General features: G+C 42.6%; 3 protein-coding genes across 4 annotated transcripts; 1 reads left to right on the top strand and 2 right to left on the bottom strand.

Moving 5' to 3' along the window:
• Window positions 1-238: 238 nt before the first annotated feature.
• LOC116845221 (leucine-rich repeat neuronal protein 3-like) lies at window positions 239-5,282 on the bottom strand. 2 transcript variants are annotated; one of them, XM_032817647.1, is made up of 4 exons: window positions 4,731-5,282; window positions 3,944-4,300; window positions 2,704-3,305; window positions 239-2,131 (listed from the first exon to the last, which is right to left on the bottom strand). In XM_032817647.1, exons 1-4 carry the CDS (start codon window positions 4,812-4,814, stop codon window positions 1,828-1,830), a joined length of 1,347 nt encoding a protein of 448 aa, XP_032673538.1. In that variant the 5' UTR covers window positions 4,815-5,282; the 3' UTR covers window positions 239-1,827. The 2 variants fall into 2 exon arrangements, with proteins under 2 accessions (XP_032673538.1, XP_032673539.1); XM_032817648.1 differs by having other exon boundaries at window positions 4,755-5,281.
• An 839-nt stretch (window positions 5,283-6,121) lies between these two features.
• On the bottom strand, window positions 6,122-10,860 carry LOC116845220 (protein C12orf4 homolog). Its single transcript, XM_032817645.1, has 10 exons — window positions 10,372-10,860; window positions 8,621-9,129; window positions 8,154-8,375; window positions 7,862-8,065; window positions 7,667-7,782; window positions 7,342-7,478; window positions 7,125-7,245; window positions 6,927-7,045; window positions 6,689-6,814; window positions 6,122-6,587 (listed from the first exon to the last, which is right to left on the bottom strand). Exons 2-10 carry the CDS (start codon window positions 9,127-9,129, stop codon window positions 6,474-6,476), a joined length of 1,668 nt encoding a protein of 555 aa, XP_032673536.1. The 5' UTR covers window positions 10,372-10,860; the 3' UTR covers window positions 6,122-6,473.
• On the top strand, window positions 10,249-12,755 carry LOC116845222 (SUMO-activating enzyme subunit 1). The gene is made up of 7 exons (XM_032817649.1): window positions 10,249-10,296; window positions 10,895-11,098; window positions 11,371-11,542; window positions 11,607-11,863; window positions 11,939-12,111; window positions 12,198-12,330; window positions 12,464-12,755. Exons 2-7 carry the CDS (start codon window positions 11,001-11,003, stop codon window positions 12,624-12,626), a joined length of 996 nt encoding a protein of 331 aa, XP_032673540.1. The 5' UTR covers window positions 10,249-10,296; window positions 10,895-11,000; the 3' UTR covers window positions 12,627-12,755.
• Window positions 12,756-15,923: the final 3,168 nt, after the last annotated feature.

Here is a 15,923-nt window from a genome sequence, read left to right as displayed (position 1 = left end):
ATGAGATCAACGCGCGAGCAGGCAAACCAAGATCACACCCTGAAACCTCTTACATATAGATGCTGCCCTCAATGATGTTAACGTTCAAGCGCAACATATAGATCGTCCACTAGACTTGTCAGGCGTAACCCTTCCTTTACGTTTCTTGCCGGAGCATCTCTCGTTAAACTCGGTCATCGATAATTCGCTCTTCAAGGCGAACGGACAGTGTTCGAAGGGAAAAAGAGAGAAAGAGAGAGAGAGAGACGACATCTTTTATTCGCCACGAAAAGAGGGAATATCGGAAACGGGATTGCGTTGCGGGGTTGACTTCGATTCTAAAGAGCCCGCGGAGGACTCTCTTTTTATCAGCCGTCGGCGAGAGCTGCCGCAGGCCGAACCCGTTGCGGCGGAATCACGTGGAATTTCAATTAGTGCGTTCTCAAGATGCTACGCACGATAATTCATGCGTTCAGCTACGAGTTGCCGCGTCGTTACGCGGAAGAGGATCTCGCCGTCATTCAGGGCAAATGAGCCATTGCGGTCTTTGTATCTACTTCGCTTTTGTGCCGTTGCGGCTTCAACGTATGTTGAAGCTGCGCCCGAGGAACAAAGGTAAAGGGGTTTTTAAAACACGCCGATTCTTACCGCCGGGAAAAAAGAAACACGGATGTTTTATTCGACCGCCACAACCCGGTCCCACATTGTTATCGGACACTGGGAACCGTTCAAGTACTCGAGTATCTGCCCCGCACTCTCCTCGGCCATTCGAGGTTCACGAGGCGTGGTATGAGTGACTTTCCCTCGGTGTGTTCGTGGTTTACTTTGAGATACATATATATCTATTTGTTTGGATGCGCAACGACTTACTGTCTATCGGCTGACTTTGGATTAAGTGCCGCGACTTTGTGCGAAATGTCAAGATAAAAGTACCCCAATACTCGGACACAATCTTGGGAATTCTTATTGCTTTGGTCTTTAAATACGAATATTCAAACTTTTAACATATATACATATAAGATAAAGATTTTAGTTAAGAGTCATTTAAGGTTACGATAACTTTCAGTTATTTACATAAATTTGTCAATCAACATAAAAATAAACTATTGAGATATCAAGCAATTAATACATTACAGTTTCAAAACAAAATTATTAGACTTCAAATTGGTTTACTTTAAATTATTAAAAAAATAATCAGAAACACATTTACATGCAAAAGGTCAATAAAGAACTAAAGAATGTGAAAAATACTTTCCCTGTTTTATACTGTTTCCATTATAACGCGTACTTTTTTAATATTAATAAATTTTTAATATTAATAAATCAAGTTTGTAAGCCGAAATTGGGACTTGATCCACAATTGGAACTGTTACCTTATTTATGCTGAATGTTTAAACATTCATGTTTAAAAGAAAACAATAAGAACGTCCAAGATTAGACACGTGTCCGGGAATTTTTACCTTAATCTCGTTGTTGCAAGAGTTAGGATCGTCGGATCTTAATATCGTGGGGAAGAAACGGCGAATTGATGTCGCGTTACATGCACACACACATACATATACACACACATGGAAACATCTTTTTTGATTGTCACGTTTTGCGAAAATCGTACTATCAGTAACGATGAAATCGCGAATTTAACGGGATAGAAACAATTTCCCCTGAAATACCTGTAAATCGTCAATTATACTACGTTACGTTATACTATCATAGAGTAACTTTTACAAAGAACTTGGTGACGCAGGGCTCGTTGGAGCATTCTCTACTTATTGGCTCCACGATCTTCCGTGATCTCCTCGTTGTACTTTGCGTGACTTCTTTCTCTTTCGTAGCTCGGCTCCGTCGGCTTCACTCGTGATCGGCTTCCTTGTGATCTTGGCTCTCGGTCACCGCGAGTATTCGCACCAGATCGTTGTTCGACTCCACAACGGAGGTGTACGTGACGGTGTCACGATCCCTGCCCCTGAAGCTCCATTGGCCCATTGGTCGCCGGAGTAGCATGAACACCGCGGCGAGGATCAGGGCGACAATCAATATCGAGACGCTTGTCCACAGGATCGGATAGAAGATCGGCGTGTCGTGTTCGCATTGTAGCTCGTAGCTCGGTATCTCGGCGAGGAGCTTGTTGTAGAGTCGGTCTGGCGTGTGGCATCTGTCGACATGTGAATACTAGGTCAAACATCTATACACCAGACGTCATACGCGCCTTGATATTTATTCGCCAAGATTTTCCGCGATTTCCGACCTCAGGTCGAAGGTTGAAAATCGCGCGAGTAACTCTGCTGATAATGCTGAGGCGAGCTACGACGTCTGATGCATTATTTTCGATATTATTCCCATACTCGCATATTTCTCCGTCCCCTGAAAGGCAAGCCAATAGATTTGCAATTCCAACTTGGTACGAGAGAACTCGGATGATTCACGGAATTCTCGAGACCTCTATGGATCTAGAGGTGAATCTCGACGCGCGACAAAATATCCGATCGATGTTATTCTGGTCAAGTATCTTTGTACAACACGCGCTTTTCGACAAAACATCCGATCGATGTTGTTCTCGTCAAGTGTCTTTGTACAACACGCGCTCTTCAAAACGGATGTGTCCGCATTGATAATTAAATTATAAATAGCTGATTACGATGAGCGACAACGGCGATGTCGCCCAAGTCTACTGTATCCTCAATCGATATTTATACCGACTCTGTCGTCAGAGTCATCGTTTCTCACCTGATGTCTCGGCTCAGATTCCTCGTGGAGTTCAGCATGTCGATCCATTCCATTTTGCAGTCGCATTTCCACGGGTTGTTTACCACCTCGACGACTGGTACGCGTTGTATCAACGCGCTCAGCTCGACACCGAGCGTCGTGAGGCCGCTCTCTTTTATCGAGAGGCGTTGCAATCGCGGCAGCATGACTCCGTTCTGGGGCCAAAGTCTCAACTGTATCAACCGTCTGCAACCGACCATCGATAACGACTCCAGACTAGTGAGATTCTCGAGGTCGTTCAGGGCCAACGACGTCAGGTTCGGCATATGTTCCATCTTAAGTTCTTGTAGCTGCGGTAGGTACAAGTTCTCGAGACTTATCACTTGCGTGCCGGATAAATCCAACTGCTGCAACTTCACCGGCAGCAGCGGTATCGTGCTAATCGGGTTCCACGATATATCCAAGTTCGACAAGTTCGTCAAGGTCTTGAAGAAGTCGCCGGAGAAGAACGGCGCGGATATGTTCCGCATATCGAGGTGCTTGAGCGCCTTCAGGTTCCAGAACGCGCCGTTGTGTATACCGTCTCCTATAGGATTGTGAGACAGGGATAGACATTCGAGCATCTGAAAGCAATTTTTCAGTTGTTTGCGTCAGGCAAATTCGCATTTTATCTGCAGTTGCAAAAATTGAAATTAATTTCGCCGGTGAATCTCTCAATTCTTAAAAGGTATATTACACGGAAAAAACGTTTGGTTGGATGAACCAAATTTCTGGTAAAATATAAACCAGAAAATTTCGATGAAAATCTTGTCAACTTAAAAAGAATTCTGATGTTCTTTTGGAATCTTTCAACTGGAACTTTTCGTACATATTTCATTAGAAATATTTCATTAGAAAGAATAAATTCCGCCTAATTATTTCTGGACAAAAATTCTAGTGAGGATGAAATTTTAATTGGACTATTTTCTCTGAAACAGTAGTTCCGTTCAGCTAGCCGTTTACATATTCGACACGTTAAAAACTTTAATTCAAGTCTAAAATGGATTCATAATTTTTGATCGAAAAAATTGAGCGACATATAGACACTTTTTCGCACACTCTGATTAATTCAACTAAACCATTTTTTCCGTGTAGATTCTTCTTATTGATGTTAACTGAGGATTAGAATTCAAAAGATCGAGGCACTTTAAATAATCATCTTGAAAATCTGAACGAGATTGAAAGTCGATACTTTTTCCGATCAAAAATTACCGGTCATTACCGTTAGGTGTTCCAGCATGGTTTCGTTGACGATGGTGAGCCTATTGTAAGAGAGATCCAATATCTTCAGCTTCGTTACTCGATCGTTGAGAGAATTATCGTCGATGTACTCCAACATATTGTGGCTCACGTTCAACATTTGCAGATTATACTCGTCTTTGCAGAGGAAAAAGAATCGCTGGAGGTGATTCTGCGACAAGTCTAGCGTTCTTAACATCTCCAAATTGGTGGAGCAGTCGAGGAAGCTGTCAAATTGATTCCCACTCAAATTAAGATCTGTTATTTCCGTCAGTGTAATCTGCTGCTGGATTTTTATGAAGAAATCTTCCTTCTTTAACCCGCGAAACGACAGGTCGACCTGCAACGCAAACTCTTTCTGACATTCTCTCGCTGATTTACGAATGAACCGATTTCTAATTATTACTTTGACACGTGTACGTCTAGTTCATATGTAATATCGGGCTGAGTAATTTTAGTATTAATTAACCACGACACCTCATGCATTTTTCACAAATGTTCGACAAAAATAACGAGGCACATTCGGCGAATACAAATCTGAGGCACAGCTTCGGAGATGTACTCCAACAATATGTTTGAGTCGCGCTCGTGATTACTTCCGCAAGAAGGCGACGGAATTTAAGAAGACGATAAGCGCGCCAGGAAGTTGATATTCGCCGATTACAAGCAGATAGTGTCAGCGAGTGTCTCGCAAAATCGACTGTCGTCCACGACGACGACGTTGTGAACTTGAACGGTTCTTGATCGAAAAGAAAAAACGGGTATCTCACCGCGGAACATGAAACAAAACCCACCGTCTTCGCCGTGATGAACGAGACGACGGTGAACAAGCACGCGAGCAATCCGAGCCACATCGTGCCAGGTGGTGAATTATCTAACTAGCCGATTCTTCGGAGTGATCCGATCTCGATACACCCGATCGACACCACCGACCGCACGCACGCACCACCGGGACCACCTAGCGTGGACTTACTCCTCCTAACGATCCGACGGAATGGCAACGAATTCATCCGCGACACTCCGCTTCCGAAGATTGTGCAGTGCCGAATTAAGAGGGGGGCATGAGTACCAGCTGCATCACATTGCGGCTGCACTCCGCGCTGGCCGATTCCCGCGATCAATGGGAAAATCGCGAATTTTCCCCCGCACCTTCTCGCGATCTAATCGCGATCGGTAAGCAGCGAGTCTTATCACGTCGTATCTTGGCCGTTAGAACCGCTGATCGAGCGTTACCCTCGCGTATTGCGCGTTCTTTGTGCAAGTTTTTAATTGACTCGCGTCGCGCGTTATCGGGACGACGGACAGTCGACGAGCGATTTGGTTAATAGCGAGCGGGCAGTTCGACGGGCCATTTTTATTCAGGACGCGACTCGATAATGCCGCACGCGAAGAGGCCATCGACATATTGTGATGTATCTATTGTGTGGAATCCGCGTATTGTAATTACGCGCGGCCGGCAAATATTTTTCTATAAAACGATTTGGCCGATGTCGCGGGTCGCGCATTAACTTAATCCGCTCCCGGTCAGAAGTTCAAAATCGCCGAGGCTAACGCACCACGTGCAGATAAAACCGGGCAGATTACACGAGCCCGATCGCCACCGCGCACGTTGAATTCACCAATTATTCTCGCCCCGGCGATTGTCCTCGCCGCGGCAATTAATCGGCCGCGCGTATGTCTTTCAATTAAATTAAAGCGCCGGATCGTAGCGGGATCTTCGCGTTTGCGAAATTCCTGGGTCGTTAGATGGAGGAACACCACCACGCTACGGTCCGCATCTGCATCGTCGCGTTATGTGTCGCGCCCGAAATGTCAACGTTATATCTGCTTCGCGACATGGTCCCAGAATAAAAATACTATGAGAGTGATAAATCTCGCTTTCCGTGCTGCAGCGTGTCTAACGGCGATAATACGCATACCACTCGCATTCGCTGTCGTCAACGGAAACTAACATATTGCGAATTGTCTCGACATCATCGCTCGTTATCTGCTGCTCTAATTTCACGATCTAGCGGAACTTAGCTACTTCTCTCTGTTTCTTTAAGAGGAGGAGATTGTGCAAGAAAATATACGTTTGCGCAAATTCCGCGAATAACAAGAGAAAGCTTTGGCAACAATTCTCTCGATAATGCGGGAAATTAACGCGAGACAGGAGAGGAGATTAGGTGTCGAAATATTTTATTAACAACACTGGACGATGTGGCAAAACGAGGCGAGCGATTATCTCGTCGTAGGCGCGACGAAAGAAAAGTGTTTGCCCTACTATCGGCCACCGGTACTCTCGGCGGGAAATCACTCCGTGTGTAAAAGCAATATAAACAAAAGGCTCATTAAAAGCCAGACATTTATTCACAGAATCGTATCTTGTTCACGCCCGCCAACGGATAATCGCTGGCTGCATGTACGCGAGATATATAGTAATAAATACCGTAGTATTATTTCGAACGTACACTCGACGATAACGCGTGTAAAGGAGAGAGGAGAACGACAGAGAGAAAGCGAGACACGATCGTTCACTTCTTCGGGGTCTGCGGTGTGCTGGTGGCCTTGAAAACCAACGGATTCGACACGCGGAATATGCTCGGCAACATTGTGGCCAGCGTGCCGAATACCTCCTCCGACATTCCCTGCAAACGATAAGCGACGGCGCATCGCCAATTATTTCTTTGCGTTCTGTTTCCTCATCATCTGTCTGTGTACCGATGGGTTAAACTTATTGCAAACTCACTTTCGGCACGAGAAATTGCAGATTCTTCAGCTCGGCGCCACCCCAGGATGCCATCTCGATCATGAATCCCTTCACGCACTTGAACACCAGCTCGGCTCTTTTCGTGCACCAGGCGACCGTCATGTCCTTCATTGTGTATGCGAGTGTGCACGTGCACGTTTGCGTATGTATAACGCGTCAACATAGATTAATTATATTTTCGTCGGGCCCTGAATTTTTTATCTAAACAGTAGATTACCTCTGACATTTCGTGGACGAGTAGCACGGGTATTGTCAGCGTGGTCACGTCGTTGCAACACGCCGTCTTCAGTATGTTTCTCAGTCCCAAAATAGCGGGATGCCTCGAATTGATATCGCCTGGGGAATTAATATCGCGCTCGATCGCTTCACTCGAGGCTTTACGCGAGACCGATCAAGTCTGGCGCCGATCACTTACCGGATCTTAGAGAATCGTTCACTACCATGTGGAACACCACGTGGACTTGCGCCAGATTGGAATGCCTCGTGATGAAAACGTCGCCCGTTTGCAGGCTCTTGCTCGTCGTGGATTTCTTCGTCTGCAAACAACGCGTGCGATTTTTGCGCGAGATGATCGCCACATAAGCTCGAGATGAATTCTAAATTCTAATTATTGATACAATTGTACGACATACGTGAGGCTCGCTTCCTTCTCTATGATGCGCCTGCCTCCAGGCGACGGCGTCCTTCACATCCTCCCGAATCTTCTCTAACTGTTCGTCGATCGGCGGGAAATGGAATTCCGTCGTCAGTTGCGAGATTGAACATAATTCTGTAACGATACGTTCGTCAAAATGGAGCTAAAAGCTGATGGGAGTTTGGTCTCTTTATTTGTAAGATATAAAGTTCATTTTTCTGTGAATAAACTTTATATTCCACAAATAAATTTTCAAATATTTTTCCTCGATGTAAGATAAATGAGAGACCTGTTTGATTAATGTAATATATTTCGAAAAGCACCTTTTGTAATACCCGAATAACTGCCCAGGTGATTGTCGCTCAAGAGAACTAATCCGCACAGATCGTTCGAGTATAATCCTAGAGCCGTTTGCAGTCTTTGTGGCGTTGGATCCATCCTAGATTTAATATATTTTGATTGCAAACCTATCGAATTCGATCAGTTTGAGTATCAAGTCGATATCATTACAGACGTACCCTGACTCGCTGTTCTTCGTGCGACAAAAGTCGAGCACGTCGCCGGTCAGTATGCGTATGTTGTGCATCTGTTTCATCTGAGAGCCTAAGTGTATGGTGAAGCTTTCTTCTAACAGCGGGTAATCGGTCGTGTGTTTCTCCTCGCTATGAACGAATTTGTCCAAAGCGGGTCGCAACGGCGGCATCGGCGCCATGGGCGAACCTCTGTCGTGCGAGAATGTGAGGGAAAATTTTTAGAAACTCGTGAAAATCTCACTCGCGATCAAGTTATGCAAGAATAGTGGGAACCTACACCGGGGTGGGTATCATGCTGGTTTGTTGCTCCTCCAACAGTCTCATGATCCAATTTCGATACTGTCGCCGTTGGTCCAACTTCAAAGCGTCGATCCTGGATCCCCAGTAACCCTGCAATAAACTCTGCTCTTCGAAATGACGGCCTGCCATGTCATTTATTGACTTCTCTGTGGATCCTGCCTCCAGAGCTTCCACGGCGATGCGCATCTCATCTGTTTGTCTGGAATTTACATAATATGATTCTTTTCCATCTCTCCATGTGAAAGACTTCTTCATTTCTTGATTATTGAAACATTAAACGGCTATCAGGCTATCATTAACCATTCGTTTGTATATCTAAAGTTCTCCAATAATAATTCAAGCTTACATTTAAATTTAAGTTAAAGTTAAAATGTGGAATAATTTGCTCGTCTATTTTCACAGATATCCTGGGGATAAGAAAGAAAGTAATGGGATCGTACTGACTTTTGCGTGAGATGCTCATAGTCGGTGTCCCTCATCTGAATTACTTCGGTAACATCCCGTCCGAATTTGTGCTCCGCTTGCAGAATCGGTTCCAAGGATGGTGAGTGCACCAGTCTATGATACGCCGCGGCGAATAATTCCTCGTCGGTGGTCCCGATGGGATCCGAATATTCGACCGTCTTCTGTTTGTATATTTTCTCCCAGCTTTTAATTATGTCCTCTAAATCCAGCGTGCCCGCTTTGGCAGCGTCGATGAGCTTTTCCGCCTTCTCGTCGTGAAACTGCAGCGTAAGCTCTTTGATATTACGCTGCAGAGATTCTAATAAGTCCGTCTCGACGTAACAGGGTAGCTTGAACGACGACATTATACGGTGCATCAGCTCTTTTATAGAGCCATGGTACGGTATTTTTATCGGCACTTCCAACGTGTACTCCTGATTCGTGGTGCATGTTGGAAATTTGTAGACGAACGTCTTCTCAATGTACTCTTCCTCCGCTTTATTCATCATCTTTAACAATATTTATTTAGTATATTCGAAATTCTCGTTGTGTGTGTGACAGCATAAGCTTCATTTCGATAAATGAAGGAGAAACGATGAAAAAAAATAATGTCGACGAAATAAAAATTATATTCTCTTAAGCGTAATATCAGTTTTGCAAAGTGCGACGTAACGAAATGTTAACGTGAATTTTGAACGTGCGAAAAATTAAAATGTGCGAACGCGAGATGATACATTCTAAGTAACACGTTAAAGTAATTATATATGAGACAGTTAATAACTGATTAAAGTAATAAATTCAACGTAATTAACTCTTATCGTCATGTACGCGGTCGTTATGAGATTCTCAAAGGTTAATGCAGTTTGCTTACAGATTAGACACTTATCCCGCCAAGGTCAGCTTTCACAACATTCGGGTCAAGAGAGCAACGATAATAGCATAGTAATGATGTGATTATATGTGTTGTCTATATTTATTTCAACGATAACGCGACCGTTAATCATAAATTTTAATTGGCTACAAATTTGAGAACGCGTGTTTAACATGAAAAAAAAATCTACCGATACTATTTGAATTAAATAAATGCCGGTATAAAATATACATTTATTTATTCGCGTCAAAAAGATTTATAAAGTGCCGATTAAAGAGAGGCATTAGATTCGCGCAATTGGATAAAAAATCACTAAATTATCCAGTTTTATTAAAATCTTAATTCAGATCTATTTTCTCGACACCGAATTCGAGATTTTAGGATAGTTACAGCAATAAAACTATACGAAATTTTCCCGGAGTGATATTTAGGATATTTTGTTTTCCTGATTTATCGACTCACGGTCGATATTAACGCGAGCCGAATCATCAAGTTAAACAAAAAAATTCGCCTAATCCGTAGTCCTTGGCGTGAAACTTGAAAATAAAACAGATTTCTGTTCCGTCAGTAAATTGTACTATTTGAAACTAAAAGAACATGGAGTCCGTTTTGTATCACTAAAAAATATAAAAAGATCTAACCTACGGCTGAGGCGCAAAAAAAATTTGTCAAATCAAAGGTTCGTCTGACTCGCTGTTTGAGTCGCACTACTGTAGCACGAAGCGAGGCTCCAGACGGTGGCGACTCGTAGCGGCCATTTTGCCGACTGTTCACGACCTGTCTGTAGATACACTTAGTGCCGCAGGTATTAATTATTAAAATATCGAATATAAAACACAATCTCGTTCTCGCTATTAGCGTAAATGAGCGCAGCACTTACATTTATTGTTGCATTTGATGTGTATCAGCCAATCACCATATATCACGATTATATATTATTAAGCTTCCAGTCATAGCTGAGAGACATAACCTCTTTCTCACATACGCGGCAACCTTATGTATTCTAATTGATAAAGCAGCTAAATTCAATAAGTTTTATTTCAACTTGAAGCGGACACGCTCACTTGTCGCGTTTTTCTGCTCATCGATTCGGAAAAACAATGCGCGATCTACGTGTTAGTCGGAAATTGACGCCTCTCTCTGTAGCACTGACAACAGCACGTAGTACACACACATCCACCCACTCACCCACCCACACTCACACTCACACTCACACATTCACAACGCACAGTGTTTCCAACTTAGCATTCTAGTTTATCTCCTGAATTTGCCGATCATATTTGCGACAATTAGAAGAGCATGTCCTATTCATTTATGGTGTATTTTATTTAACGGGCGTCAAAACATGTATCGCATTTTTGAATGGTGTCAATTGATTTGTTTGTCATCACACTCAATAACAGGATCCTTACGTTGGTATTAGTCAGCACGCGAAGTACGAAACGCTCGTCAAGTATTGTGTTGCGTTATTAGCGGTATTAAATTGCTGATAAACAAGAAATTTTTACAATGGTGGAAGATAAGCGGAACAATGAAGAGTTGACAGACGCAGAAGCTGAATTGTATGACAGACAGATTCGTCTGTGGGGCTTAGAATCGCAGAAACGGTAAATTTACATTAACCTAACCTAAAAGGGTCATGCCGGTTTTTGTCGCAATCATCACAAATCATTACAAATTCCACATGCAATATATGGCTAGAAAAAGCGTATTTTAAGTAGATGTAATTTATCTTGATAACTTATCATTTGTAGAGATTATGCGATAGTTAAGTGAAAGAAGTTAGAGCAAAAATCTAGTTTTGTATGTGTCTGTGACACCTCAACATTATTATTCTTTCTTCAAATATCTCTGAACATTGTGCATTACTCTGTTGTAGATTACGTGCAGCCAAAATTCTTCTGATTGGTCTGGATGGCTTTGGGGCAGAGGTTGCTAAGAATATTATCTTAGCTGGAGTCAATGTTATTACATTCCTAGACCATAGAGATGTGACAGATTTAGATAGATGTTCACAATTCTTTGTACCTAAAGAAGACATTGGAAAAAATGTAAATATAAATTTACATCATTCTCTGTTACATATTGTGCATTGAAACAATTCTTTTATTCTAGAAAGCTCAAGCATCGTTACCAAGAGCGCAAAGCTTGAATCCTATGGTCATTGTTAATGCAGATACAACCAACATTGACGACAAGCCTGATGAATATTTTGGACAATTTGATGTAGTATGTGCAACACACTGTACCATAACGCAACTGAAGAGGATCAATCGAGCCTGCAGAGAACAGAAAGTCAAATTCTTTGCTGGAGATGTATGGGGATCAGTTGGATACACATTTGCAGATCTACTAGAACATGAATATGCAGAGTAAGTGTGTTAACCTTTTGGTAAGTATGTCTTAACAGTGTTAATCTTCCTTGTAAGTAAAGTATAACTTTTCAGAGATGTTGTGCAAAAGAGAAAAGTGCAAATACCAGAAAGTGGTGAGCCTGTGGCGTTTGAAAATATAATAGTTACAGAAAAACACACCGATACTTTTGTGCCCTTTGAACATATATTATATGTGCCAAAGTCATCTTTACCTAAAGAATCGGAGATTTATTATATGATGCTAAGTAGGTCTCACTGATATTTTGGATAATAATTTAGTCTTATATTCTAAATAATAATTATTATAATCTCAATCTTTTTTTTTATATAGCAATGTTGAGTTATCGCGAGAAATATGGCGATGATCCACAACCTAATGAGAGAAGTACTGAAAATTTGAAAAATGCAGCTTCTGCAATTATTGAGAAATATGAACTTGGCAACTCTATAGATAATTTAATAGAGTAAGTATACATGATATATTTGTAATGCAAATATTGACTAATTTTAAAAGTTTACATGTGACTATAATGTACTATAATGTACTATAATATACTATTATATACTATAATGTGTGGTACATTTTTACAATTACAGAAGTGACTTGTACGCGCAAATCAGTCCAGTCTGCGCAATCGTCGGTGGTGTTATGGCTCAGGAAATAATCAAGGCGGTATCGCAAAAAGGTGCGCCACACAATAATCTTTTTGTATTTAATCCAGACACACTATGTGGAAAGATATTGAAGTTGGGCCATTAACATCGAATCAGAGATGTGAGATCCAGAGTGGTGTTTTTAATACTGTGGAGAATGCATGGTGAACTTTATTTTATTACCTCATATTTTTTTTATACGTGATATGTGTTAAATAAAACGAGAAGAAAGAAACCACTTGTAGCCATCGTACAATCATATTTTGAAAATAAAATTTTTCTTACATGTATATGCGTGCGAGTGGTCGTTAAAGATTTTAACATCTATCGTTGTGTTTAGTTTTACGTGTGATATGTTTTGTATGTGGCTATACGTATAGAGAGAAAGAACGAACCTTTTTGCGCACGTGACTCACTTTGTGCGAGACTTCCGGCGAGGCGAATTCGAGCTCGCTTTGTATTTTTTTTTCTTTTTCCGCCATCCCGAGTGGAAAATACGTCGTGAAACGTAAAACGGGGATTGAAAAATCGAGAAGGGAGCCGATTAGGGTATGCCTCGTTATGCTTTATCGGCTCACCGACGTTATTTACAAGGGAACGAATTCCGCGCGTTCACATTCTGCGCGGAAATTTATCGCAGCTATCCACAGTGCGATCTCGCGATCGATTGTATTCGTGCGGATTCGCATTGAGGCGCTTTATTATGCGCGATAATAGCAACGGTATAATCCGGCCTCGTGAAAAATTATTAGCGGATCATCGGTGTCTTCCTACATTCGCTCGCGCATGAGTGGGTGCAACTTTATACACGCACACATGATCACAGACACACGCACACGCGCAAGGGTGAGTGATTGATTCGATCTTCAGCCCGGAATTATGATGTATCGTCTTTTCCCGTGCGCACGATGTCCTTGCACATCGAGCCTATTACCGCGACATGTAAATGGGAGGGCAAACATGTAAACCGCTTTTGCCGGTTCTCTTTCTCTTTCTCTCGCTCGTCGCAGGTATAACATGACGTGTTTCTTAACGATGCGGCCACGTGCTTTCACGGCTGTCGAATTATCTCGCGCGACGTTTTATTTCGCGCTCGTCGGAAAACCATTAGCCGCCGCGACGTAGACGCTCCTCTCTAATTTGACATTTTGTCGTTATGCCTTCTTTCGCGCTACACGTGAGCCGCGCGCGTGGAGGGCGATGGTGCTTCGTGACGGATTCGCCGTCACGTTTCGACGGGCGCGGCGAATCGCATCGACTGGCGGATTCATATAAATTTAATAGCGCGTTGTGTCGTCCGGACTCCACGATCGCCGCGTCGGATTGATTTCGTTCTGAGGATCTTTAATTCGTCGTCAATTCAGCTTCGCGCGGATTACTCGAAATTACAATATCCGAAGTTACGTAATCGCAATTACACGTTTGACTTTTTTTTCACAAAATGTATCGATCCGCGACACAGACAGAAGAATTACGCGCCTTAAAGATTGAAGAGAATTATTGTCTTCACCCTCGCGTGTGTGCGTGCGTGCATATTTTATTATGAATTTAAGAATGATGAGTAGTCTGACCGGTCGGAAACATTCATTCGATGTGTGTCACAGCATACACAGAAATGCCTAGTTCCATTAAAAGTAAAGAAACATGAGACGGAGTACCTTCGCAGGTTTATAGTGCGCGTCACGTGATTATTATCTGCGCCCTAAGTGGAGTAGGAGACGTACTGGTACTTCCCGTGACTCATGCAAGGAATTCACCGAGACTACCGCGATTGTTATACACGTTCACCGTGCCAGAATCGATACGACACGTATACCTTCAGGAATGCTAGACAAGCCGCTAGAGTCCCCCATAGTTCGTGAGAACGAACGAGATTCGCATCTCCTACTCTAGGATTATTATACATTGCACACTGTAGTATTCACAGAGACGTCTCAAAAGCGAGTAGACATTATGATTGTTATCAATTTGATAAAGAAAATATAAATGACTAAACAAACTATGGTGTCTTTACTTTCAAGATGTCTCTGTATGAGGTGTATGCGCGCGTTTCGCGATTAACGATCGACTAGTTGTGCCGATACCCTCATAGGGATAGGGATATTCTCATCCGACATATTTTTGCACACGTACGTCGCGACTTTGAGATTGTCAGGAACGATCCGATGAGCCGAATTTTATTAAAGAAACGCGTGAGGAAGGGAGGAAGAAAGGATAAGTTCACGGCTCGTCCGACACTTTTGTGCCGGCGAATCTATGCGCGCGCGAAAGGTCTCCGAAGGGTGCGCCTTTTGCACATCGTGCCAGCACCGCGTCGCGTTGATTTATAGCGCGACGAAAATTATTACAGCTGTTAAAATACCTCCGGGCGTATTTATTGACAGACACGTCGGCCCCCGCGTTCTCGCGCGGAGGAACGCGTGGCAGCCCTTAGGACGACGAGAGCGTACCTAAAACCGATCTTCAACGTCGAGTTGAAGCACTCGCCGACGTTCTTGATTGCGGGAGCTCCGCACGCGATGACGGTGTTCTCGGGACTTACGCGCGTTTTGCTGATGTAGCCTCCGCAAAATCGAGCGTTTAATTTCACCGCATTTCTGTCGGGTTACGTTATCGTGCGTTTTCGAGAAGTTTTTTGCGTGCGGATGCATTCGCGACGATATTCGCGAGCAAAGCTCCGCGAAAAAGCGTCGTCGCGGGCAAAATTGCGTACGTGCGGCAACTGCTTACGACTTCTTTCGCCGGCGGCGGCCCCTATTTATGTCGTACTTCCTAACATGTTTTCCGCTTATCAGTATCTTATTGTCGGCGGTCTGCGCTTCTTTATTAACCATGCGGGGTCCGCCGCCGCCATCGCTTTTAAAAGAAAGAAACGTTCCGCGACGGGATCGTTCTAACTCGAACAGTCTCCGGAAATATTCGGAAACAAAATTACGTGACAAGGAACTTGAAGCATTCGCGTCCGACCGGAGAGAATCTCTATGTCGCATTTCAATCTCGAACATAATTACGCGCAATATTGTACAATTCGTCGACCGAGACATCTAAGATATCTAAGAAATAAAATATTTTTATTCGAAGAGTACTATAATAACACATTTTTACTTGAATCTAAATTTTTCTATTTAAATAAAATAAGCAGTTGTGCTTTCATGGAAAGCTAAGATTTTAAGAAAATGTGCACTCTGAGGAAAAAATACTTGAAAATTTATTTTTGTGGAATGTAAAGTTTATTCACACAAAAATAAGCTCTATTTCACAAAAGTAAACTTTATATCTCACAAATAATTTTTCAAGTATTTTCTTTCAGTGTGTGTATATTTCCTTATTTTTAAAAATATTTTTTTTCGATGTACAATTATGTATATTAGTAAATACGTTACTAGTATTTGCCGAACAAATA

The sequence above is a fragment of the Odontomachus brunneus genome, unplaced genomic scaffold (assembly GCF_010583005.1).
Source record: "Odontomachus brunneus isolate Ranch 3 - 2012 unplaced genomic scaffold, Obru_v1 Obru_scaffold_050, whole genome shotgun sequence".
NCBI classification, from domain to species: domain Eukaryota; kingdom Metazoa; phylum Arthropoda; class Insecta; order Hymenoptera; family Formicidae; genus Odontomachus; species Odontomachus brunneus.
Note: the sequence above shows the minus strand (reverse complement) of the source record. Positions and strands in the feature narration are given on the sequence as shown.

What these genes read in the sequence shown, in the direction of transcription:
- LOC116845220 (XM_032817645.1), bottom strand. Translation starts at nt 9,129, where the DNA reads ATGATGAATAAAGCGGAGGAAGAGTACATTGAGAAGACGTTCGTCTAC. An exon ending in ACGAAGAACAGCGAGTCAGG is followed by an intron (nt 7,783 to 7,861) that starts GTACGTCTGTAA and finishes TATTAAATCTAG; the next exon opens with GATGGATCCAACGCCACAAA. An exon ending in GAACGATTCTCTAAGATCCG is followed by an intron (nt 7,046 to 7,124) that starts GTAAGTGATCGG and finishes TTAATTCCCCAG; the next exon opens with GCGATATCAATTCGAGGCAT.
- LOC116845222 (XM_032817649.1), top strand. Translation starts at nt 11,001, where the DNA reads ATGGTGGAAGATAAGCGGAACAATGAAGAGTTGACAGACGCAGAAGCT. An exon ending in AAGAAGACATTGGAAAAAAT is followed by an intron (nt 11,543 to 11,606) that starts GTAAATATAAAT and finishes CTTTTATTCTAG; the next exon opens with AAAGCTCAAGCATCGTTACC. An exon ending in TCTATAGATAATTTAATAGA is followed by an intron (nt 12,331 to 12,463) that starts GTAAGTATACAT and finishes TTACAATTACAG; the next exon opens with AAGTGACTTGTACGCGCAAA.
- LOC116845221 (XM_032817647.1), bottom strand. Translation starts at nt 4,814, where the DNA reads ATGTGGCTCGGATTGCTCGCGTGCTTGTTCACCGTCGTCTCGTTCATC. An exon ending in CCATGCTGGAACACCTAACG is followed by an intron (nt 3,306 to 3,943) that starts GTAATGACCGGT and finishes AATTGCTTTCAG; the next exon opens with ATGCTCGAATGTCTATCCCT. An exon ending in AATCTGAGCCGAGACATCAG is followed by an intron (nt 2,132 to 2,703) that starts GTGAGAAACGAT and finishes ACATGTCGACAG; the next exon opens with ATGCCACACGCCAGACCGAC.